This window comes from Megalobrama amblycephala, linkage group LG4, assembly GCF_018812025.1.
Source record: "Megalobrama amblycephala isolate DHTTF-2021 linkage group LG4, ASM1881202v1, whole genome shotgun sequence".
NCBI lineage: Eukaryota > Metazoa > Chordata > Actinopteri > Cypriniformes > Xenocyprididae > Megalobrama > Megalobrama amblycephala.
Genome location: NC_063047.1, coordinates 26,173,713 through 26,199,476, shown reverse-complemented (window position 1 = coordinate 26,199,476; position 25,764 = coordinate 26,173,713). Strand labels below are relative to the sequence as shown.

General features: G+C 35.4%; 3 protein-coding genes across 11 annotated transcripts in view; 1 reads left to right on the top strand and 2 right to left on the bottom strand.

The window, feature by feature from the left end:
- Positions 1–1,595: 1,595 nt before the first annotated feature.
- gltpa (glycolipid transfer protein a) lies at positions 1,596–8,722 on the bottom strand. The gene is made up of 5 exons (XM_048188620.1): positions 8,448–8,722; positions 5,580–5,638; positions 5,352–5,485; positions 3,263–3,413; positions 1,596–3,054 (listed from the first exon to the last, which is right to left on the bottom strand). Exons 1-5 carry the CDS (start codon positions 8,548–8,550, stop codon positions 2,872–2,874), a joined length of 630 nt encoding a protein of 209 aa, XP_048044577.1. The 5' UTR covers positions 8,551–8,722; the 3' UTR covers positions 1,596–2,871.
- Positions 8,723–10,251: 1,529 nt separating this feature from the next.
- Positions 10,252–17,281, top strand: LOC125267201 (trichoplein, keratin filament binding). Its single transcript, XM_048188619.1, has 12 exons — positions 10,252–10,877; positions 12,262–12,472; positions 12,562–12,618; positions 13,161–13,229; positions 13,436–13,609; positions 14,185–14,297; positions 15,321–15,387; positions 15,488–15,660; positions 15,755–15,836; positions 16,412–16,597; positions 16,674–16,817; positions 16,921–17,281. Exons 1-12 carry the CDS (start codon positions 10,687–10,689, stop codon positions 16,951–16,953), a joined length of 1,500 nt encoding a protein of 499 aa, XP_048044576.1. The 5' UTR covers positions 10,252–10,686; the 3' UTR covers positions 16,954–17,281.
- Positions 17,282–20,095: 2,814 nt separating this feature from the next.
- Positions 20,096–25,764, bottom strand: part of git2a (G protein-coupled receptor kinase interacting ArfGAP 2a) — a 29,735-nt gene continuing 24,066 nt past the window's right edge. For 2 of the 9 annotated variants that reach the window (XM_048188604.1, XM_048188606.1), the window contains 5 exons: positions 25,526–25,608; positions 25,116–25,307; positions 23,335–23,490; positions 22,482–22,545; positions 20,096–20,671 (listed from right to left, as the gene is read on the bottom strand). In XM_048188604.1, coding sequence (XP_048044561.1) covers positions 20,459–20,671; positions 22,482–22,545; positions 23,335–23,490; positions 25,116–25,307; positions 25,526–25,608 — 708 coding nt within the window. In that variant the 3' untranslated portion in view covers positions 20,096–20,458. Of the gene's footprint in view, positions 20,672–22,481; positions 22,546–23,305; positions 23,491–25,115; positions 25,308–25,525; positions 25,609–25,764 lie in introns of all 9 variants that reach the window. The other 7 variants (XM_048188607.1, XM_048188613.1, XM_048188608.1 and 4 more) reach the window with 4 other exon arrangements.

Here is a 25,764-nt window from a genome sequence, read left to right as displayed (position 1 = left end):
ATGAAATTGTCCAGCCATGACTTCCTGTTCCACAGGAATATAAACATGAGGAAACACAAATGCCAAATTCTCGTAATCATTCATCACAAAACCAAAAGAAACCAAAGAATATAGTTCTGATGTGCAGCAAAAAATTGTTGGGCTTCACAAAATAGAAAGTGGCTGTAAGAAAATACCTAAAACATTGAAAATCCCCATTTCCACTATCAGGGCAATAATTAAGAAGTTCCAATCAACTAAAGATGTTACAAATCTGACTGATGTGTCTAAATCATCCTAATGCGCAGTGAGGAGGAATGTTTAAGTGGCCAAAGACTCTCCACGGATGGAGAACTGCAGAGATTAGTTGAGTCTTGAGTCTCAGAAAGCCTAAAAAGAATTATCAAACAGCACCTACATCCCCACAAGTTGTTTGGGAGGGTTTCAAGAAAAATCCTCTGCTCTCATCCAGAAACAATCTCCAGCATATTCAGACAAGACTGGAACCTCAAACGGGACCGGCTTCTATGGTCAGATGAAACTAAAAAAAGAGCTTTTTGGCAGCAAACCCACCAGATGGGTTTGGTGCACACATGGATAAAAAGTACCCCATGCCCACGGTTAAATATACTGCTAGATCTTTAATGATGTGGGCCTATTTTTCTGCTGGAGGTCCTGGACATCTTGTTCAGATACATGGTATCATGGATTCTATCAAATACCAACAGATAAAAAATCTAAATCTGACCGCTTCTGCTAGAAATCTTATAATGGGCTGTGGTTGGATCTTTCATCAGGACAATGATCCAAAACAAACATCAAATCCAACACAAAAATGGGTCACTGAGCACAAAAGGAAGCTTCTGCCATGGCCATGGAGAGATTCTGCATGAAGGAATGGTCTCTGATCTCTTGTCAGGTGTTCTCCAAACTCATCAGGCATTATAGGTGAAGACTCAGAGCTGTTATCTTAGCAAAAGGAGGTTGCAAAAAGTTTTGAATAAAAGGGTGCCAATAATTGTGGCCAACGTGTTTTGGAGAAAAACATTTATTTCATAATGTAAGTTTCCCCCCACTTTCAATTATTTTCCTTAAATGAAAGATTATAATTTTGTGAATTTTTTTAATGAAAGATCAAAAGGATAAACAATGCAGATTTATTTTCACAGCTGCTTTTGCTCATAATTACTAAGGGTGCCAATAATTGTGGAGGGCACTGTATATATAGACAGAGAGAGAGAGAGAGAGAGAGAGAGAGAGAGAGAGTTACAAAGCAGGTTAAATGTATTTAATATTGTTTTAAACATTTAATAAATATCTGAAATTAACACTTTAATTCAGCCTCATAATATATTTCTCTTTTATAAAATCAAATTTTTCACAGACTCCTTTGTGGCCCCTAATTTGAAAACCTCTGCTGTTGGTGATTTTTATTTATTCATTAGTGGCTCTTTTTTATGTACATGTTTTGTAAATTCAAATCTGGATTTCAAGGAATGCATATGATAAATAAATATGAACTTACATGTAAGGGAAAATCTGTGGCTATACTAGAATAAATAAAATAAAACAGTAAGGCCCTTTTTAGCATAGCCAAAAGTACACAACAAAACGACTTATGCAAGGTCATGGTTTTAATGAGATTTTAAAGAGACAACACAACTATGATCAATGTAAGACACTTTAAGATAATAAATTACAGTGGAAGAGCAAAACAGCACCAGAATGCATCAATCACATGAGGACATCGTGATGTACTGCTTCAGTTTTGTCTGTCATCTATGCCAGAGAGATATTTATTCAAAAATAATTTTTCCAAATAAATGAGCTTTTTTTTGACGTTAAGTAAATTGACAACAAGAAGAACAGGAAAAGTCCATTGGTTAAAATAACATCTCTAGTATGTACTGTGTGGCTGCTGTGGACAAAACTGAAATGTTGATGAGTGTTTGCTTACTGACCAAAGTGGGGAAAAAAGTCTGTAATGTCAGAAAATGAATCACAAGGCAACTGGAATAAAGATCAAATCATTTAAATAAATGAACATTTACATCTAAAAAGCAGCCTGAACGCATTTAAGATTTGATAATTTGGGAATGACAAGTTGAAAACTACAAACCAACAATACACCTATCCATTAAATTATATAAATAAAACACCAATTAAGTCAAAGATTCGCAGTCATCCATATCATAACAGAATTTCATATAATTTAAGAATCTAAGAAATTAATATAGACTTTTTACTATTTACTGAATATATTTAACCACTCAATAGAGTGGCTTCATAGTCACTTCTGAAGAAGTCGTTTCTTTATATTTTATGTCATATTCAAGTATTTTTTCTCATAAAACAGTATTCAAGGTTAAAAAAAATAAAAATAAAAAAAATAAAAAAAAACAGTAGTCAATGTCAGATATTTGGTTAGAGAGTCTGCAGACTCTTGTTTTGGTATAATTAAATAAGCATAATTAAAACCCTCATCTGCCATCCATTGTTGTTTGCTTAAAGGAACACGTAAAGAAGCATTCCATACTTGAAGTGTATTAAGAATCAAACAGAAATTATTATTAGTTAAAGTTATAAAACACATCTGTTTTTTGTTTTTTTTTTAGAATACTACTTTTCTAAAGAAAAGCCAAAGCATTTAAACCTTCAACATGAGCAGAACCAACAATAACAGACATCCTCCCTTCCAAAACCGTCAGAGTCTTCCGCAGCACGGACCCTAATTGTCCCTCAAGAGAAAACAAATCCGTATACTGCAGAGGATCCAGTAGGAGAGAGGAACGCCCAATGAGGAGACTGAGGAGACGTCTAATGGGAGGCAACAGTCGTCCACTGGGAGGGAGGAAGATGAGATCTGAAGTTTGCTCGTTTGTCAATGAGAGATCACACAGTGTAGTCCAGCTCTGCATTCATCTTGGTGTACATTTCATAGATGGCATCAATAGTAGCTGTGAAGTTTACTAGGAACTGCCGCACTTTGTCTAAGCATTCTTCGTCCTTGACCTCTCGCCCTTTAGAAAGAGCTTTGAGAAAATCTGATCTGTATGGAGCGGCATATAGTGCTGCCTGAAAGAATGAAGACAAGGGAACCTCAAAAGGTTTGTCCAAGCATTTACAGTCATCAAAACAGAAATATATATACATTTCACTCTTGGGAAAATGGAAAATATTTTTTACTTGTATAAAAACAACTTTTAAATATAATACAATATTTGAATATTTGAACTTCCAAATGTATCCATTATTTATTTAATTATTTTTTAAAGAAGCTTACTTTAAAGAGTTTCTGGACAAACCAGCCATGATACTTTTTCAATGCCATCTCATAAGCTTTGGTGATATTGACTCTGATGAGGTTAGGGTTGTTTTCATCCTTATCCCCATCCACTAGACTCTGGAGCATAACCTGGATAAAGCGTAGCCCCCTAACAGAAAAACACAAGGGTTATTTAAAGGGTTAATTCACCTAAAAATGAAAAACACAAAGGAGAAGTTTAAGGGAAGTTCTGGGTGCTCTTTTTTATCAGAACGCAACTGAATGTGGACAAGCGTTGTCAAGCAACAAAAATGTCTTAAAGGTGCAATATGTAAAAATTTTGCAGTAAAATATCCAAAAACCACTAGGCTAGTTTTATATATTTTGTTGTGTTTTAGTAACAGTAATACAGAATTTTCTCCACCATACAATACGTTTTAAAATTAATTGCATGCCATTTATCAACACAAGCCATCCAGCATTTAATATGATATTCTAAAATCGATCTAGCTTACTGCAGTGTGTAACAAGTGTCTCACAGCAGCCGCCGAGCGAACGCACAGAGTAACATTATAACATCATTTTCAACACACTCAAATGTATCTAATATGATAAACAGAGCTGTGTTACCTCATTATCATGACCGGAAAAGCAGAAGTGGCACCAGCGACTGTGACATAATAAAAGTTCCGCTGCTCGTGAGGCGTGTGTTGCGCAATCGCTCCAGCGGCCTCGTTCAGCTCCCACAACACTCGCTCCTGCTCTGCTTCATACTACAGTAACGTTAATAATCGCATCCATGAACATGATTTCTGCCCGAGTCCTATCCTCATTATTTTCCACCAGCTGTGAGGTGGAGTCCACATGTCCCAAGATTCCATGCTCAAACTTGGTGTCATCAAGCTACACCTTTGTTTTGAATAGGCCTCTAGCGACCTCTAGCGGACAGAACCAGGGTTCTAAATTAACTTTTTTGATCACCAGCCAATGTGGCTGGTAACTTTCTAAAGAATTTCCACTAGCCACATTTTTTTCCGGTGAAAATAAGAGAAATTATGAGTTCCACTGAATGCATTTGATCATTTTATTAACATTGTTAATTATTAAAATTATTAGTTCCCACCACGAAATTGCTTGTTTTGTTTTTTCTTTCGTGTACATGCGGCAATCCTGACAAAACATGACGACATTTTCATGATCAAACACAAGCCATTCAGAACCCATCAGCCATTTGGCATTAAATTTTCTTTTCTTCGTTTCTCTGTCGATATCCTCATCCCCTGCCTCGTTCCTCTTCTAGCCCCCAGAAAACTGTCCCAACCACTGCCGCATTTAGTTTAATCTTAACTTTTTTCTTTACTAGCTAACTCCCTTCTCTTTCAGTCTATGCTCCCTGCTCTGGCTCCGTTCGTTCTTCTTCTTCCTTGTGTTTTGTGATGGACGCTACGTTCGTTTCCATGGTTTCTCGCACTGGTTTCACTGCAAACCGCGCGCAGCCAATGGGCGTATGAAACGTCATCGCGTAGCATTATGTTCATGGGAAATGTAGGAAGTGCTGCCAGGGGGATAAATGACCGAGAACAGAGCCTCATGCATCACCGACCAAACTGGCTAGTAAGTTTTTATTAACACCCTGTTTAGAACCCTGGACAGAACACATACATATTGCACCTTTAAATCATAAAAGTTGTTTGAAACGTCATTAGGGCGAGTAAATATTGCAGTATTTATTATAAAAGATTTATCTGCGCACATGATTTTTTATTTTTTTTTTAAATTCATGTGCCCTCATTTAATCTTTCATCAAAATAACTTCCCCTTCCTCTTGCAGCGACATCTCCTCTTCTCTGATGACGTGTTTACTGGTGCGAGAGAGGGACAACCTGTCAATCATGTTAGATAGCAGCAATAGCAAAGCACAACCATCCAATCAAGTCCCGTTCAACTATCGCAGCTTCAGTTTCATGCCAAGTTTAACAGGAGAAATAGGACGTTTAAAAGTCCATGTTATCATTATGCAACTTTTAGTTTTAAAATCAATAACAGTTTTTCACTTTCACTTCTCCAAAATCACAAAACGAAACAAGCGTTTCAGACCCAGCCTTGCCTTTTCAGCCACATGAGGGCAAGTGTTGCTCCTACTTTTGGCCACTCAGATCCATGCATCTCTTTCTCTGCTTCCAAAATGTGCTGCAGGGTTTTATACCTGGAGGGGTTGCTGTCATACACAGCCTTGATTTTCTGTAAGAAAAAGCAGAAGGGTGGGTGAAGACCAGGTTGTGAAATTTATAATGTTTAATGCTTATCAACCGTGTATGTTACCTAGTGAACTTACAGTGATGTTACCCGCAATATCAGCCTTGATGGGGGAAAAAACAGCAGAGCCGAGACAATCTAATAGGAAATAAGGAGAACAGGTGAGTATTATTTGCATAGATACAGTACAAACTTTACTAACACTTAAGCAATTTGCATGTATTTGAAATCTCCCCTGAAAGGGTTGCCATGCAACCTACATGAATTGTTATACGCATGTGAGAATGCAACATTCTTTCACAGAGCTGTGAGATAATCCTCTTTTTACATACTAGATTTTCTACAGGAAAGTGTCAGATACACCGTTAAAGTATTGCCACTTCTGAACCCAAGAACTCAGAGTGAACTCTGACATTACTGCCTTAAACAAAGAGCACTGAATAATTAACCGTGCTTAGAGAGCATGACAGATTTCTGAAAGCACCCTTGCGGTTCATTAAAGTTTCAGTACCACCCATTATCACATTGAGACCAAATGCATTGCAAGACTGATATAAACACCTGTGGAATTGGAAACACACTGAATCACGGATGTTTCCATTACTGCAACCAATAAATACTGTATATGCTTTGACCATTTTTGTATTACAGTTCTTGTTTAAAATAAATGTTTGATTATGATTTACTGTGGGTTGTTTGCATGCATGCACTGCCTAATTCTGCAAACATAGCATGCCCCCTCAAATTTACACCTCTTTGGCTGGGCTACACATACCAACAGAAGTGTCATTCAAAATGAGCATTTTTTTAACTATAGTGAATAAACTGTATTAATGAATGAAATGTTCAAGGTGTCTATATGTATACACTTTACTATAAATAAAACACAAAAAAATAAAATAAATCATTTTAAATGCTACAAGTGAATTTAGACATCACAACATTGTAACGTATAAAAAAAAACTATATATTCATTTCAAGATTTGCCAAAGATTACACTTAACAGTGTTATTAGTAAATTATTATAATTTTTAGAGATGAACTTTTATTGAACGTTAAATAACAACAAAGGTAAACCAAATGTAAAAATAGTGGAAATGAACATGCACATTTAAATACATGTATCTAATATCGGTCAATATATATTAAAATATTGACCCATAGCAATGAATTAAAAAAGGCACCAAAAAATTCAGGACTGCCACTGGTGCCCCCTCACAAAAACAGATGTATGACAGGCCAAAGATCGAAGCATGTGTTCCTCAAGTGGGACGAAAGGTGGTGACAATTCTTAACCAAGGGGAGCCCAACCCCATAAGCCCCCCCCGGCCCCCTGGAACGCGATTTCAACCGAATTCAGAGGGGTCCACAGCAACAACTTGCCCCGGATACTCCAGCTAGGGTGCTGAGTGAGAGTACCATCTAAGTACTATCTCTCATCATAGTAGTGAAATGTTCAACAGTGTAGGGTTCAGACCAACATAGCCCATTGGAAAGACCGGAATCATCATCAGCATTTTTTTATACTGATAGCAAAAGAAGCATCTCTGGTTATAGAGAACTCCAAACAAGCTCAAATACTGCTTACAATCCAGCTTTTTCTCTGTGAATGAATGCCTTCTAATTATAGGGGGAAAAAAACACACATTCACTCACGCCTAACAATGCCAGCCCTCCCTCCTGTTCTTTCTGTGTTTGTACTCCAGAAAAGGCTTTTTGTGATGAAGTGTGAACACTAAACAAGAGCAGGGAAGCTTAATTGTCTTTCTGTGGGAGTTAGTGACATCCACAACAACCAGTGTCCCCAATCACATTATGACATCACACAAACATAAAATATGTCCCCAATCACTGCCTGCCATACAAAGTCCACCAACTGAGGTTAAGTGCCTTTATCATTCATTCATATCGTGCACAGGTCGATATAACTGTGGACTCCACCTAGAGTTTAGTGTCCTAGAAATAAAGCAGAAAATATTTCACATCCATTTAAGATTTACATGTTTGATTTTTTTGAAAATCCTAAAACTGTTTATTTTTCAATTTTCCAATTAGATTTTAAATCAGACTTATGGGCTCCACTGTAATTCTTTGCTGTCGATTCTCTCTCCATCATACCCAATTACATCAAGAAAATGACCCTTTTAGTGATGGCTAAAAAAAATAAAAGGGTACATTGAGCTCTAATGTGAACACTTCAGGCTTGGCGTTTCAAGGGGCAAATTCATTTCAAATGCATTTTTCATATTAATACCAAATGAGGCTTTGAACAAAGATGTTCTGAATTTCCTTTCCACCAATGAATAGAGCAGGGCAACTCAACACCATGCTAATCAATTTTCTCAACTTCCAAAATCGAGGGCAGCAGATTAAATTATGCATGCAATAGGTTTGTGGCCTTCTTTGTGAAAAGAAATTTGAACCAAAAAAAGATTAGTCCTCAATAGCAAACAATGGCTTCTGCTTGACAGCTAGGCTTTGTCTGACTTTACTAACAACTTCTGAAGGACACTGAAGATCTTGATCAGGAGTGGAAAATCTCACCCCTGATCAAGGAGCTGGAATTTCCCAGAAAATCAGATGACATCAGACTACTGATTTCTGTAACAACGCGTGTATAATTATGTAATTGAATCACTTTAAAAACTCTTATTCTGTAAAGGCATTACGGCAAAAGTCATGTATTTAATTGTTACTTTATTTCCACTTTGAAGTGATGACTGAGGAATGGAGGAATGTGGAAACTAACAAACTTTAGGCATTTTGTAATAGCTATTTGAACACATTGAAATAGCTACTTTAAAATAACTTTTTGACTACCTGAACAAGTTACAGAGAAAACTGAAAACGTTAAAATATGAAAATATTGCATCAGGCCGTTTCATGACAGCACAGAGCTCACGCTCAAATCTGAGCTGAAACTAGGAGAGATGACGGAAGAACCTACCGAAGAAAGGAGGAAGGTAAGACACCGCCTCGAGAAACGGCCGGGTTTCCACTTGTTTGTCAGCTGGAAGTTGCCGGAACTGGTGCTCCATTAGAAGAGCCATGATTGCCTAAAGTGGGCGAAAGTGACTTTTTTTGCCTACAACATAAGACGAGGACAACACAGCAGAAATGAAGACAGAACCCGGAACTACCGCCGGACAGAACAGACACAGCGTTTACTATTCCAGTTCTTCTACTAGCGCTGCACCGCACAGCTGGGCGGCCCCCTGCCCCGCCCCTTTATGCAAATATGTGGAGCCTCATCGCGGAAACGTTCAACAAGTGGGCGGGGATTTGCAGAGGAACCAATCGTATCACGGGGGCGGGGCCAAAACTATTACTATTAAACTATTTAAGTTTTTAATATATTCTCCTCAGTGCCCACGCTTTACAATATACAGTCATGAAAAATGTTACTGCACATTAAATAGAAAAATATTTTTTTCTGTTATGGAAATATGTAATAGCTATTCAATGTCCAGTTCATTGATATTATGCAGATATGTAACAAATGTTATATATAGTGTACAGATTTATCAGATAAAATATTATTACAAAATAATTAAGTTATAGGCATTTGCTTATGACATGAAAACACTGAGTTTGGTCTTCCCAGATCCATTTATAATTTATGGTCTCTGTAAAAATGCTGATTATTAGAGAAGTAAAAAAATATGAACAAGCTCTCTGTAGATGTTACTTCCCTTATTGAGGCTTAGCTTTAGGCAGATTCCATTTTGGCTTGATTTAATACACGACTGATCATGAGAAGTGTTTTTCTTCTCAAAGAAAGTAATGTGAATATGTCCCTAAATTTCACAATTGCTTATTTGTGGATTATTTAAAGGGAATACAATGTTCAAAGAGCAGCTCAGGTTTGAATCTTTGCTGAAAGTTTAGGGGCCTCATATTGTTAATAATTAAAATGTTCTTTACCCTGTTACTGACATTAGAGGTTTAAGCGGGGAGTCTTTCTGACGACAATTAGACACGATTATCTGGTCACCATTAAACATTCATGCAATGTTTAATTCATCCTCCAGTAGGCTTAACCTACAATGACCCAGAAAGTCATGTCATTGTCTCTTTATTAATACTGCCATCAGATTTGCCTCTTTATCTCACACCTCAGCTGACTGCTCATTTTTAATCAATATTTAATCTTCCAAAGTAGAGTGTTAGACATTGCTGTCACCTTCACTGCAGGTCTTGTTCATGTTTGAAATACCCCTGAAAATCAAATAAAATCAGACGTATGAATGTTATTGAAGGGCCAGCATGCCTGAACTATAGGTCTTGTAATAGTTTTTGATTCTTTTTGAAACATTTTATGGCCAATGAGGTGATAAAATGGTAAGGATACAAACATTTAGTATCATTCAATAGCTATTTTACATTAAACAGCCTAGAAGAGTTAAATTGTTTATAAGATTGTAAGTGTCTTTGAACTATTTGAATTTTATGCAATGCTAATTTGGGGCTTTGTCAACTAATAGCAATTTTAAAAATTTTTAATTAATCAATGAAATTCTTGTTCTGCAAAGAACATGTAAAAAGTGTGGGCATTTACTTTTAAGCTTATTTTTCATCAAAAAAAAAAAATATTTCCTTGTTTTAAAATGACAGAAATTCTTTGATTTACCACATCTGTTACTGTAACATTTTATATCATATTCCCATATTTGTCAGCTATAAATTAAAGTAGGCCAAGTATTAAAAAAAAATCCAACACGCCCATAACAATATCGCTTCGCTCTGTCAACCCGGTTTGTTCCTCGCTACTCGCCGTAGGTAACCAGGAAGTAGCGCTGTAACCAAGTAGAACGCTTCTCTTTTGGTTATTTGTTTACGCGTCCGCTGTCGTTAACGGCTTTCCTCTTTACTACTTTTTTGTTTTCATATTATTCATTTAAATCAGGAGAGCACCAAAAAATACACGCTTCAGTGCGGTAAACCCAAAGCTTTCAACGTGAATTGTCAAACTGATTTAGCAAGCAGAGCCTAATATACTGATTTGCAGTGCGAGCGATTATAATAAGCTTCAACTACAGCATTAGCGCATGTCAAATGCAATAAGCATGTTTTTATAATTAATGTGAATTCACATTGAGTGCTCCAATGATTGTAGGTCAAGGTCTATCATAAAGGTACGGTTAGAAATAAAGCTTCAGAACGAAACTCGGTTGAGCAGCAGATCCATGGCTTTAACGACGCTTTCAGCGCACTGGCCGGGTCGCGTGCGGACTCTGGAGAGGCAGCTGGTGCGGCAGCGGGAGCAGGAGGCTCGCTGGAGGCAGCAGTGGGAGCTGCACTCTCAGTACTTCAGAGAGCAGGAGGTCCGCAGTAGCAAACAGGCGCAGTGGAGCTCACGGCAGTCCTTCCAGCGCAGGTAGTGATGGTGAATTAGTTTCATTATTCCTTTAGCTTGTGTGAGTCTATGGGTAAAGTCTATAATTGAGAACACTTCAGCACGCATCATGGTTTGTTCTGGGATAAGTCTATGCCACAGTTTTGAGTTTCCCCCCAAAGTTTTCAAAGCATCAATGATTTAGTAAATTACAGAGACTTGAATAACAACAACAAAAGCAATGAAAACAGTTCCACTTTATGTTAAGTGTTTCTGTACTTAACATTTAAAGGTGCCCTAGAATTAAAAATTGAATTTACCTTGGCATAGTTGAATAACAAGAGTTCAGTACATGGAAATGGCATACAGTGAGTTTCAAACACCATTGTTTCCTCCTTCTTATATAAATCTCATTTGTTTAAAAGACCTCAGAAGAACAGGCGAATCTCAACACCGACTGTTACGTAACAGTCGGGATCATTAATATGTACGCCCCCAATATTTGCATATGCCAGCCAATGTTCAAGGCATTACACAAGGGCAAAACATCTGGATGTGCACAGCTGAATCATCAGACTAGGTAAGCAAGCAAAGACAATAGCGAAAAATGGCAGATGGAGCAATAATAACTGACATGATCGTTAGCATGTTGCTAATGTACTGTTAAATGTGGTTAGTTACCATCGTTTCTTACTGTATTCACGGAGACAAGAGCCGTCGTTATTTTCATTATTAAACACTTGCAGACTGTATAATTCATAAACACAACTTCATTCTTTATAAATCTCTCCAACAGTGTGTAATGTTAGCTTTAGCCCGTTAGCCACGGAGCATAGCCTCAAACTCATTCAGAATCAAATGTAAACATCCAAATAAATACTATACTCACAGGAATCGATGCATGCATGCAGCATGAATGACGAACACTTTATAAAGATCCATTTTGAGGGTTATATTAGCTGTGTGAACTTTGTTTATGCTGGTTAAGGCAGTCGAAAGCTCGGGGGCGGGGGAGCGCAAGATTTAAAGGGGCCTAGCACTGAATCTGTGCATATATAATTATGGCTCAAAATAGGCAGTTAAAAAAATTAAAAAAAAAATCTATGGGGTATTTTGAGCTGAAACTTAACAGACACGTTCAGGGGACACCTTAGACTTATATTACATCTTGTTAAAACTGGTTCTAAGGCACCTTTAATTTTACTATTATTATTGCTTTTAATTTGTTATTGAATATTTCTCATATTACTATGATTGGCTGGATTCACTTATACAGTGAATGATAGAACAATATAAAAAATCACACACACACATATATATATATATATATATATATATATATATATGGCTTTTGTATCCACAGTAATGATGAAAACAATTTATGTTTCTATTGCAAAGTTACAAACTTCTTTTCTTGGCCTTTTAGTATGTCAGCATTTCAGCGGGAGCGCATGAAGGAGGAGAAGCAGCGGAAACTAGAGGAACGCAGGGAGCGTCTGAGGACGATACTCCAGGAGGAGAGAGACCAGTTGGAGGCAGAGCTCAGAAATGTTCATCCAGACAGAGCAACGCTGACTAGACAGCTGGTGGAAAAAACAGACGCTCTCCGGTCTGCAAGGGAAGAGAGGAGGAAAAATGTATGGACGCTAATTGTTTTGTCATAAAATGATGATATGTTATACAGTTAAAAGTGCCTGATCTGATTTGTTATTTTTATTTTCTTCAGCTTGCACAGGAGCTGCTGAGGGAACACTGGAAGCAAAACAACTCAGATCTGCGGAAGGTCAGTCATATATCAGTAATAATGTATATGTAGAAAGTTAGTTATGAGTATTACTATGAGGTCATTTCGCCACCATGGAATTATAAGGTTCTATCTGCAGGTTTTGGAATTATAAGGTTTTGAGATATTGAGCTTCAAAGTTTTTGCATTCCATACTCCTTTGTAGATAGAAACTTTTTATGTTCTAAAAAAAGACCCAAAATTTACACAACTCAAAAAAAAATCACATAATATAAATAAGTTCACATAAAAAGAACAACTCAATTTTGACAAAAATGCCAGAACCTTATAATTCCAAAGTGACAATTTGTAAGGAAACACATTTTTTAAAGTATGAATTTATATACACTAATGTAAGTTATTTTGTTTATTTATTTATTTTATCAAGAACCAGACATGACTGTAAGTTAATAGGCCATGTGATGTGTTTCTTCCATGACTGATCTGTAACTCTGAGCTCGGGATTTGGTTCCAAACATGCAACCACTTCTGGAGCATTATTTAATCAGACATCTCAGTGTCTCAAATGTTTGTGTGTACAGGTGGAGTCAGAGTTGCACAAAGATCACGTTGTGAGCCAGTGGCAGTTTCAACAGCAGGAGAAAAAACAGGTGAGACATTCACAGGAAGTGTTAAATGCATGAGTGCTGACCAGTCGAGCATCACATAACATTAACCATCTTGATTTCCATCTTGACATTTGTGTACAAATAACATTAGTTGTGTCCTTGAAGACGGTTCTAAGAAAATCACTTTTTTAGTCTAACATGTCCAATGTTTCTGTAATGTTAATGTAACTCTGTTCTGTAACACTCAGGCTGATGAGAGAACTCAGGAGGAGAAACGGCGTTTTGAGAACGAGTATGAGAGAACCAGACGGGAAGCTCTGGAAAGAATGAAGGAAGAAGAGGAAAAGAGAAGACGGGAGGAAAAGAAGCGAGCTGAAGACCTCCGCAAACAGATGGAGGAGCTCAAACTACGAGACCAGGAAGTACGGATTTATCGTAGAACAGGCTTATACTTGTAATGCAGTTGTGTCTGTCACAACAACAACAACCATGTAACATAAAACAAAGGCCATAAAGATTAAGTAAACTCAAGTAAATTCATTATATCATTTTTTTTATTATATTTTTGTTTTTCAAGCTGATGAAGGATAAAAACATTGACAACCAATCAGAATCCATCCTGCTTAAAGAGCTCGAGCATTTAAAGTGACAGACGACAAAACTGCAGTGTGCTTAGAATAAACAGAGTGATAATGTCCGCTGGTGTGGATGCTAATATAGTTATCGTTATCTTTATAGTTATCGTTGTTGTGAACGGGCCTTTGGAAGTATTTTTCATTGTTAGTTCATGTTAACAAATGGGACCTTACTGTAAAGTGTTACTCTTTTATTAATCTGTGAAACGTATTTTTAGTTAGTTAAGTTTTTATTAAAATAAAAAACTAAATAAAAGCATTTCCTAAATAAAAAAAAGAGAAAAATAAAAGCCTCTAGATGCCATGAATTTAAGGTTTAGTAAGTGAGTTTTTATACATTCCATTTCTTTTATTTGTTCCAGGCTGAGCGTCTTAAGCAGGAACAGGAAGCTCTGATGTCTCAACGCTGGGAGCTTGAGAAGCTGGAGGATGAGAGGAAGAGGATGGAGGAAAGCAGGAGGAAAACTGAATTTGGGTAAAATATTTAGAGAAGTTGACAGATTTATTTCTTCTGCAACTGTTGTTATCGTTAACTAAATATCAAACTATTATAAACATTTTTGTTAATTGAAATAAATATGAAATTAAAAAAAATCTAATAAATAACTAAAATAAGTAACTAAATATTAGATGAAAAAATTAAACTAAATGAAAATCAAATGTTGCATTTGCTACTAACTGAAGTAAAACAACATATGCAAAATTATTTAGAAATATAAAAAAACTAATAAAAATGACAAAAGCACAAAACTAAAATCAAAATGAAAACTGAATATATAAAAATAAAAGCTGTAATGGAGTGCAACAATGCCTGTCCCCTTTTTAAGAGGCGTTGGTTCTGGGATTATTTTTTCCATTTATTTTTTTCCATTAGTATTTTAAAAAAGTCTTATAAGAATTATAAACCATAAACCAAGCCAATCAACAAAAAGACAGGTACAGGTACAAGACTGTGTACTTAACTGCTTTAGTGAGAGAAAGAACTACAATCCCATTATGCATTGCAAACAGCATAATCAAAAACAATGAAGAAATGTATAACAATTATTTACAAATGTTGATTTTTTTTATATATATATATATATATATATATATATATATATATATATATATATATATATATATATATATAAAATCAACATTTGTAAATAATTGTTATTTTATATATATATATATATATATATATATATATATTTTTTTTTTTATATATATATATATATATATATATATATATATATATATATATATATATATATATATATATTTTGCTTTTTTCGACCCTCTCATTGGTGTAATTTTCTGTACAGCATCATGGGTATTGTAGTTTTTCACCAGAAACTCCTCTGTTAAACACAAATACCATGGATTAACAATCTCGTAGCTTACAGCAGGTCTGAATGAATGGAGTTTTTATTTCCGAAACCTGACTATTGCACTAGTATAGCATATAAATAATACTAAATTAGTAGCCTAAAGCCATTGTACTCTGCTTCCAAAGGCATTTCCTGACTCGTCAGTATCGTGCTCAGCTGAAAAGGAGAGCACAGCAGGTCCAGGAGGAACTGGTATGTTATAGCGGAAACTGAAGTTTTTACCTCTTTTAGCCCCAGAACTCAATATAGTTTGTCCTGACTGAGTAACTGCAATAATTTTCCTGTCCACCAGGAGGCAGACCGCAAGATCCTGGCGGCGCTGCTGGAGGGAGAGGTGGAGGAGCAGAGACTGGAGAAAGCCAGAAAAGAGAGAGCTGTCGCTGACGCCGCCTGGATGAAGAGAGTCATAGAGGAGCAGCTCCAGCTGGAGAGGGAGAGGGAGGCAGAGTTTGATATTTTATATCGGTAAGCACAGTCAGGATGTGTTTTAAGAACTTAAAAATGTTGTGTTTGTACCTGGAAGTCAAACTCATACTCTGTTTTTGTTTGCCGCCTGCAGGGAGGAAGCTCAGCGTGTTTGGGAGAAGAGAGAGGCAGAGTGGGAGAAAGAGAGGAGAGCCAGAGAAAGACTGATGCGAGAGGTGAGACAGCATGCCTGAGGCTGACGGCCAACAAATCAGCAGTCACATGCTCGAACTTTGGTTTTCTTTTATTAAACCCCCTTCAGCAGTGCTCTTTGCTTGCATACTTTACATGAATGATTTTGTGATGTTTTTAATTTTTTAAAATGTGTTCATATGATGAGGAATTAAACCATCCTCAATCTTTTTTGAGCGTAAAAGTAGTATAGAAATTGAGAAACATCTTCCCCAGACTCATTCTGAATTTCCCAATGTCAAAAAGATGAATACATTAATATATGACTTTAAAACCCTCAGCTAGCAAGTAAGTGCTGGATCTCATTTCATATGTAAAGAAGGCGTTTACATATATATCTTAAAGGAACAGCAGCATTTTCTTGAAATCACAACTTACTTTATGGACCATGTGGGTTTGAATAGAATAATTATTTTTGAAATGACTCACTTGATCTTTAAATTGGATTTTGAAGTAGAATTATACAATTTTATAATGATAATGTATACTGTAGATCTGTAGTTATATAGCTGACAGTTTGTGTGTTGGAAGTTATATATTTTTAAACTATGTTTGACAGGTCCTGGCAGGACGTCAGCAGCAGTTGGAGGAACGAATGCAGGAGAACAGACTGGCGAGGGAGGAGTCTCTGCAGAGGAGAGAAGAGCTCATCCAACAGCTGGAGCAAGAGAGACTCACTCTACGCCAGGAGAGAGAGCAGCAGGAGGGATCCCGCACAGCTCGCATGCAGGAGATCAATGCACAGGTGTGTGTATAGTAGCGCTACACTTGCTCTAGTATACGAGTTATAGATGTCTTCAATAGATGTGTTCGTCCAACAGGTGGCGCAGAGGCGCAAGGAACAGTGGGAGGAGCAGCAAAGACAAGAGCAGGAAGAAGTACAAGAGAGGGAGGAGCTTAGGCTGCAGGAGGAGGAGCTTCGTCTTGAGACAGAGAGAATGAATCGACAGGGCTACCAGGCAAGAGTGAGTGAAGATTAAAGTGTTAATGAAGACCCAGTGTTTATGTGAAAATAGATTTCATGTGCTTTGACATGTAATAACTGATTTATTTTTTCCATCATGGCAGATTCACAGCAGACCCCGGTCAGCATGGACATGAGAGCGCTTTTACAGGAAGAATTTTTGTGCCACATCCCCTATCAGATGCTAGGATGCATTATCGGGGATATCTATGTCCATGCTGATCTTGGCCACTTTGTGCTTTAATGAGAGCCAGTTTAGAGATTATTTTACTATATGGCCCATAAATTGTTTATGATTTACATTATGGATTCCATAAATAGTTGTTTTGGTAAGTTCTCAATTTTAAATTTCAATTGCACTAGTCCTGAGGTTCGCATGTAGGGCTGTTTTTATACGTAGATTGTTTTGTATAGACGAATTTCAATGCTGACAAGGTTTTCAATAAAGATGTAATAAAAATGTTATCCATTTTCTAATTCATTCATATATAATGAAGAATTTAACTGGACAGCAATGTGTGCAAGCAGTAATATTAAAAAAATGTGGAAAAAGTAACACCCAGTCAACACTGCAAAAAAAAGATATATGAATAGATTGCTTCTATTATTAAGTTTTAAAAGTAAAGTGTTACAATATTGTGTTACTACCTAAAAAATAACTAATTACATTATTTTTTAATGTGTTACATTACTTTTGCATTACTTTTTCTCACCTGGTCTGGGCTTACTTGTTTTTTAATGACAAAAAAGTTATATTTTTGGCAAATGTAAAGGCCCTTTCAAAACAAAAGTGAAATGAATAAGCCTCAGGTTGAAGGAAATGCAAATTCACATCTATTATACAGTAAAGGGCACAGCTCAAACAAAACTTTCAGCTATGCTGCCATTCCAGATCGCAGAAGAAAATGATTAAAAAATAAATAAATTAAGCAATTAAAAAAAAAGAAAAAGAAACAAATGTGATGTTTAACAAATCATGTTTGCTTATTGGTATGGTTGAATTGGATCATCGAGAGTCAGCAGTAAAGACATTTGTGTTAATAAAATGAGATTAAATACATAAATTACATTTGTGCAATTTAACATGTCATCACTGCAGGTTTGTGTAATATTCTGAGTTTGCATTTAACTGATTTTATTCATTTTGAGGAATACTGAATCTGTTTTTGTGCAAGTGAGATGAGTAAACGTCTGCTCGCATTTAGTCTAGAAATACAGTAACCATCATGTTCACACAGCGCACACAACGCCTCTGCACTTTATTTCACTTTATTTCCTTTGTTTTCCCATTCAGTAAATGGTTACTTATATGAAAGAGTAACTCGGATATTTTGTTGGAAATTTAAAAAGTAATGCGTTACTTGAAAAAAGTAATCTGATTACGTAACTTGTGTTACGTGTAATGCGTTACCCCCAACACTGATTATAATTAACACTAATAATTGAGTTTTAAATGAACTGTTTACATTTGTGTTCTTGACTAGCACATTGTTCTGAAGTTTAAAAACATTGTTTAGTGTTAAATTATATAATTTAGTGCGAATTAAATCATAGTAAATTATGAGCAGAATAAGAACAAGTAGAACAGGAGAAGAGGTTTTGTTGGTAGAAATAATCTGGGGTGAGGTTTATCTCTTTTATTTTTCCATTTAATTAAATGGCTCACTTTCTGATATGAACAAAAACTCTGGAGCAACAATTAAAGCTCAAAATTATAAATTATGTTTATTTAAAAAATAAAGAACACATTTTTGTTTCTTAAGCACAAGCATAGCAATAATATTAATTAATGAGTGGAAGACCAGTTCATCTGAATAACTACAAACACTCAAACAAGGGGACTTTAACACTGAGCTGCAAGTCACTGACTCTTAGCTCTAATAACACTGAGCAACCGGTCCACTGCACAACTGTTGGCTAAGTCTAACCTGATCAGGTTAGATCAAAACACTTAGTAGAGAGGAAATAAAAAAAAAAGATATGCAAAGAGCTGCCTGAACATTGAAGTGAATGTACAATATGAAGAACTATATAAAACTAAAACACATCTAAAGCATCACAAAAACAGCATCAATCTGCTGGTGGAGATTGTTTCATCCTCATATACTCATCTGCAGTGAATGTATCGAAAAAAAGTTGTAATTAAATACTGTACCATGATCTCCAAATCGTTGATAAAATATGATTAAACTAGGGTTAAATATCATTTCCTCATTTTTCTTATATATTTTTTTCAATATACCCTATAAATCTGAATTATAGCCACCGGGCGTATCCAAAAAGTCCATTTAACCTCGGACAAGAAATTAAATCTGATCTTACTTAATGTGACATCTTTATACTTACAAGTTTATTGTATCTGTACCTAAACTTGGCCTACTGTATACCTGACCACACTACCTGAATGTTTTGTACAAATAGATTATAATAATATTTTTTTTTAACACATTTTAGGTTTCATTAAGATTATCATTGGGGAAAAAAAAGCTTAAATTTTAACAATTCAAAAACACAAATGAAGACTTCAGATGCAAAAGCCTCTAAGTGCCATCGGAAAGCATTTTTATCAAGCTCATATGTTTAGGTTCAGTCATTTCACTTTAATGTCAATTAATAGGTCATTTTCATTGCCATTAAAGTGAAATAACTAAACAAACATACAAGCTTGATAAAAATGCTCATTTTAGAAGAAAATTTCAGATGGCACTTTGAGGCTTTTGCATCTGAACTCTTCAAATATTCCACAAATTATGGACTAAGTGTTTGATTATGAAGAGTTAAAAGCAGTTAAAGGGATAGTTCACCCAAAAATGAAAATTTGATGTTTATCTGCTTACCCCCAGGGCATCCAAGATGTAGGTGACTTTGTTTCTTCAGTTGAACATAAATGATGATTTTTAACTCCAACCGTTGATGTCTGTCAGTCAAATAATGCGAGTCAATGGTCACACAATTTATAAGAGTCAATAAACATGCACAGACAAATCCAAATTAAGACTAAGACACGAAACGATCGGTTTGTGCGAGAAACCGAACAGTATTTATATCATTTTTTACCTCTAATACACCACTATGTCCAACTGCGTTCAGCAATCGCTTGGTGAGGTCTGATCGCGCTCTGACAACGGCAGTGATGTCTCGCGCTTATACTTCAATAAGTATAAACTCTTATAAATTGTGTGACCATTGACTCGCATTATTTGACTGACAGACATCAACGGTTGGAGTTAAAAATCATAATTTGTGTTCTACTGAAGAAACAAAGACACCTACATCTTGGATGCCCTGGGGGTAAGCAGATAAACATCAAATTTTCATTTTTGAATGAACTATCCCTTTAAAGTTTTCAGAATAGTGCAAAGAGTCAGGCATTTACTGAATATTTAATGACTGGCTGCTCCATTTCTGCTCACAACATCTAGTCAAATACACTTTCACGGATCAACACATACACACATCCTTACACAACCCTTGAGAGCATTTCAGTCTTCATCTTATGGCTTCAAGCCAGATAGACACTTTAAATTAGAAATAAAAACATGCAGATACAGCTTGGATAAAAAAAAAAAAATCTAAACTGACAAAATTACTAATAAAATAACATCAGGGTTGCATTACAGTTGGAAATGGGTGGAAGCAGGATCAGTTGTTGTTCTCTTTGGTGGTTATGGTAACAAGTTGCTTAGCAGCCTTGGCGATGTCATAAGCACATTGGATGACCTGCTGGGTGACCAACTGCATGTCCGCTCCGGGGCTGCTCTCCAGAGGAGACGCTTTCTTACACTCATTCTGCAGGCGGTTTGCACTGGACGTTAATAATCGCAAAGAGCTCCTTACGGTCTCAGAGCGTGGTCTCTGTGGACAAAGGTGAAAATACACATAAAATACATACAGACCATTTTATAGCGGTTCAAGATTCGGTTAACTACTAAATATATGTCCAGATGACCCAGAGAAAGCATTTGGACACTTAAGCCACATTTAAATGTATACAAATATTTTAATGAATAATATAGAACTAGAAAAAAAATGGCAAAAAACGAAAAAAGTAATTAGTTATCAAGCAAGTCTGAGCAGTGTGTGGGATTTCTACAATTTTTCTGGTTGAATTGAACGTCTATCCGATGCACATACATTAAGATTTGGGTATGTGAGGCATTATATGATATAGTGTGAATATATAAAATTAGAATAAACATTATTTATATAATATTAATACTGGTAACACTTTACAAAAAGGTTCCATTCGTTAACATTATTTAACTGCAATAGTTAACATGAACTAACAATGAAAAATACTAGCATTTATTAATCTTAATGTTAATTTCAACATTCTCTAATACATTATTAAAATCAGATCTGTTAATATTTAATGAACTTGAGCTAACAGTTGTAATAAACAGTTGTATGTTTATTAACTAAGGTCAACAACAACAACAAACGTATTGCTCACTGTTAGTTCTGTCATGACAACTCTCGGGAGATTGGTATGGTAATAGAGATTGGTATGGTAATGGATATTGCAATATTTATGTATTTGGTCTTAGCTGAATAGATCCGCTGCGCTGCTGCTGCAGAGCAAGTACCGAGACTTGCTACTGCCAATACATTTCACAGACATTGCTGTGAGCATGTAAGCCATGCTGCTGCTGCACATGTAATATACATGGTTTAACCCCCGTAGCAGATCTATACAGGTGGAGCTAGGGATGGTGGAGGGATTCTGAAAACGCGCTGTATACGCTAAAAGCAAACACTACCGGTATTTGTTTGAATGTTGGGCCGCAGCTCATTTACCGCTGATGTAACAACAACCAATCAGCTGTGCTATGTAGATAATGACATGATCGCTACCAAATGAGTTAACAACCTATCGGCCTGTGCCATCTAGAGTTTTGTGCAAAGTACTATGTAATTAATGCATTAACTAACGAGACCTTACCATAATATAAATTTTTATATAAATAACATTATCAAAAACGTGACCTACAGTAAGTGTACTTTTTGTGGCCACTGTACATTCAAAGAAAAATCTAACAGACATCCTAAATGTAAACTATATTATTGACCAGCGATATATTAAAGGTTGGATATAAAGTACATCCTACATTACCTGTATACATACAGTATACTAAATAATACATACTATATAACAAAATCTCAGCTACATGACTGTTTATATTGTCACAAACTGCCTGATTTTTATTTTGTCACAAAATGTAACTATATTATTGACCAGCTCTTTATATAAAGTTGAATATATAAGTATGTCCAACTTTATTTACATAAATACAGTATACTCACATAGGGCGATATATATACTATATCGTCACAAAATGTTACTATATTATCACCCAGCTCTAATCTGCTGAATGCAGCTGTAAAGCATAAAGATACTTAAATGTATAAAAATATTTTAGTGAATAATATATATCATTAAAATAAACATTACTTAAATAATGAATAATATTAATATTAATGTATATATAAATATAATAAACATTATGAATATTATAGTCATACTATAAACATTAACATCATGATTTTCTGAAAATATGCTTTGAAACAATATGTATTATGAAAAGTGCTATACAAATAAATTTGATTTGAATTGTCCTAAAGATTTTTTTATTGCATTTATGAAGTGTAGGGAGAAACTGCACACCTTGGGGAAGAGGGCAGCCATCTCGTTCACAGCCACATGTATTCTTTCTGCGCAGGGTATAAAGCTATTGGAGGAAAAAATGATAGATACTGTATTAAAATCTCAAAATAAAAACCATCAGAGTTTGGAGAGTGAAAAATCAAGGTGGATAAAGCTTTAAAACTGGACATTTATACTGCCATGGAAAATACAATTTGTCCATAATATTTTATTGTATACAGATATTTTTTTTTGTCTTTTAAAAATATATTTTTTTGATTAATAGTTTTTTTTTAATCCATTCACAGATATAAAATTACAGATATATTTAGAAAATATATGGAATATAGTTGGCTTTATAAGTGTATTTCTGTGCATTAATCCACCAAAAAAAAAGAAAAGAAAAAAGAAAACATGCAGATTTTTTTTTTTTTTAAATGTTAGTTGTGCAATAGACATGATGCAGACATTAAGTGGATAAAACCTTTTTTTTTTCCTTCTTTTTTTTTTCCAAATATTTTTTTTTTTTTTTTAAATAACTGGGTTTGGTTTTCGTCAGCAAATTGAGAAATATCTTGAAAACCACACAGCTTATTTTGCAAATTCAAACCAGTGCAAAACAGAAAGATCAAAAGTTAGATGGATGTCAGTACAAAGCCTTTTCCTAAAAGAGAAACCAAGTGCACCAACATGAGTTCCTGCAAATAAAGGTGAAGTTTAGAAGACAATGCAAACTGATACAGGCCTTTGGCATTGCCGTAGACATAACAGTAATCATGCATATTACATTCATGTTCAAATTAGTGGGTAAGTTATGAAGAGAGAGGTAGAGGTAGACACTGTGCCTGTGAGGCAGGGACAGAGGCCAGAGTACCAGGAGGCAGGGTTGTTGGGGTTGGCTGGGTGGGGAGCTCTGAGGCCGAGGGACTGCATGGGAGACGGGGGCTTGTCTGCCCAAGGCACCAGTGTGCTGAAACAACCCAGACTGTGTCTAAGTCTGCGGACACTCTCCCTCTGCTCACATGGTCCACTGGGTGGGAAAGAAACAGATCGGGACCCAAACAGAGCATGGCCCCCGATGGGACAGACCCCAAATGATGAACACAGACAATTGAGAACAGATGGAAAATGGAGAAGGTATGAATGGAGGAACTGATTCTTTGGTTGGGGAACAAGTGAATTACAAAAACAGGCACTTTCCATGAATAGGGTACAACCATTTGTACGTTCTTTTAATTTTAATAAAACGTCTATATACAAAGGGCAGTGCTTAACCTTCAGAAAATGTTCAATGTCAACCTCTGGAGGTCAAACTAAATACATTTTCTACTCATTTTATATGCGGTTTGTCATTTTTGCAACACAATTACTTTACTTTGATTTGTTTTTTAAAATAAATCAATATTAAATATATACACTATCGTTCAAAAGTTTGGGTACAGTAAGATTCTTTAAAAAAAAAGGACATATTAAATGGATCAAAATTGAATAATAAAAATGCTCATAAAAATTATTTTTATTCATCAAAAAACTCAGCTTTATTATCATGTATAAACTGCATTTTAAAATATATTCAAATGCAAAACAGTTATGCTTTAATAATGCTTATGCATTTATTTTATTTTTTTTTTTAAATTGTACTAACCTCAATCATTTAAACAGTAGTGTATACATATAGTGTAGTGTGTGTGTGTATATATATATATATATATATATATATATATATATATATATATATATATATATATATATATATATATATATATATATATATATATATATATATATATATATATATATATATATATTTTTTTTTTTTTTTTTTTACACAAAATCTGTAAATAACTAATAGAAAAAAATAGATCTGTAAATAACTAAATTACTGCAAATAACTAATTATGGCAAATTTAGACTAAATTAAACTATCACTCAGTACAGACTAGCCAGTTTAAGAATTAATGCTGGATATACTGGCTTTTTTTTCTTACAGCAACTTATAACAATAAAAAAAAAAAAATAAATAAAAAAAAAAAATTAAAATGTTATGAAGGTATTTATTTGCCCTCCCTTCATGATGTAGAAAGGGTGTAAATATTTTTTAATTTAAAAAAATATTTTGTATTACAGTGAAATAGATATTAATTCAGCATATTGTCAAAATGATGTAACCGTTAATTGCTGTAATTGTTAATTACCGTTGAGAAGGTAAAGGTTGGACAGGCAAAAAAAAACACGATGCGCTTAAAATTATACACTTCTCATGCTTGTATTAATTCAGATGATATTTCATCTGAAAAATCTAAAAGTTCTCACAACTAAAAACACTGATTTGTGTCTCTAATGCTTTAAAAAGAAAAATTTTTGGTCACTATTCTTTAAAATATCTTCTTTTATGTTCCACATTAGAAAGTAAGTCACAGTTTTGAAACGATGTGAGCGGGAGTAAATTATGTTTTTGAGTGAATTATCCCTAAATGCAAGTAATGGGGAAACGATTTGTACCCTACTTATGGAAAGTCACAAAAATGTACATGTGAAATTGTTAAATATGTGGCAGTTAACAAAAGAAAGAAGGAAATTAAATGACCTCAGATTTTTTGCTGCCATATAAAATAAAGGAAGAAATAGAGATGTTGACATTGGATGTCCCCTCACCTCTCATGCTTGTTCTCCTGTGCAGCCCTCAGCAGTTCCTGGATGTTCTTGGTGATCTGCTCAGTTTTACGGATGACGTCTTCTGTGGTGGGCAGACTGGGGTCAGGCTCAAACTCATGATCATCCAGCTCGGGTATAGAGCCGCTCTCTCCCATCCAGCCACTGCTGCGCAGACGACATCTACGGCCAAAGCTGCAGGGAGTGAAGAGGTAATATAAACCAAGGGATGAGTAATGCCTGATGCCTTTATAGCATCATTTGTGTGTTTCCTCACTTTACTTGGCTAAAAGTTGAGGACAGACCGTTCTTATTTTCAGAGAAAATAGGAAAAGGCTGTTTTTTTTTTTTTTTTATGATAGGATTTGAGACCAGAGTTATTTCAGGTCATAAAAAGGAAAGTGGACACATACCCGGAGTCATCCAGATCAGATTCATTGACCGTGTTATCATAGTCACCATCAGACACACTGCTCTGCTTGTCAAATTTGGAGGCCTAAAGACACAGGAAAGGACACGGCAAGAAAAACGTGACGTCACCAAACGGCAAAGGTGGCGAGCAATGAAACTGTGGTGATGGAATTGGAAATATCAACATGTTTGGTAGTTCATATGAAATAAAACTAATTAAATTCAACTATCTACATTAATG

Coding starts and splice junctions, on each gene's coding strand:
- gltpa (XM_048188620.1), bottom strand. CDS start 8,550: ATGGCTCTTCTAATGGAGCACCAGTTCCGGCAACTTCCAGCTGACAAA. Junction 3,414..5,351: donor GCCCTCATGTGGCTGAAAAG/GCAAGGCTGGGT, acceptor TTTTTCTGTTAG/GGGGCTACGCTTTATCCAGG. Junction 3,055..3,262: donor TTGTCCAGAAACTCTTTAAA/GTAAGCTTCTTT, acceptor TCATTCTTTCAG/GCAGCACTATATGCCGCTCC.
- LOC125267201 (XM_048188619.1), top strand. CDS start 10,687: ATGGCTTTAACGACGCTTTCAGCGCACTGGCCGGGTCGCGTGCGGACT. Junction 13,610..14,184: donor TCAAACTACGAGACCAGGAA/GTACGGATTTAT, acceptor TATTTGTTCCAG/GCTGAGCGTCTTAAGCAGGA. Junction 14,298..15,320: donor AGGAGGAAAACTGAATTTGG/GTAAAATATTTA, acceptor CTGCTTCCAAAG/GCATTTCCTGACTCGTCAGT.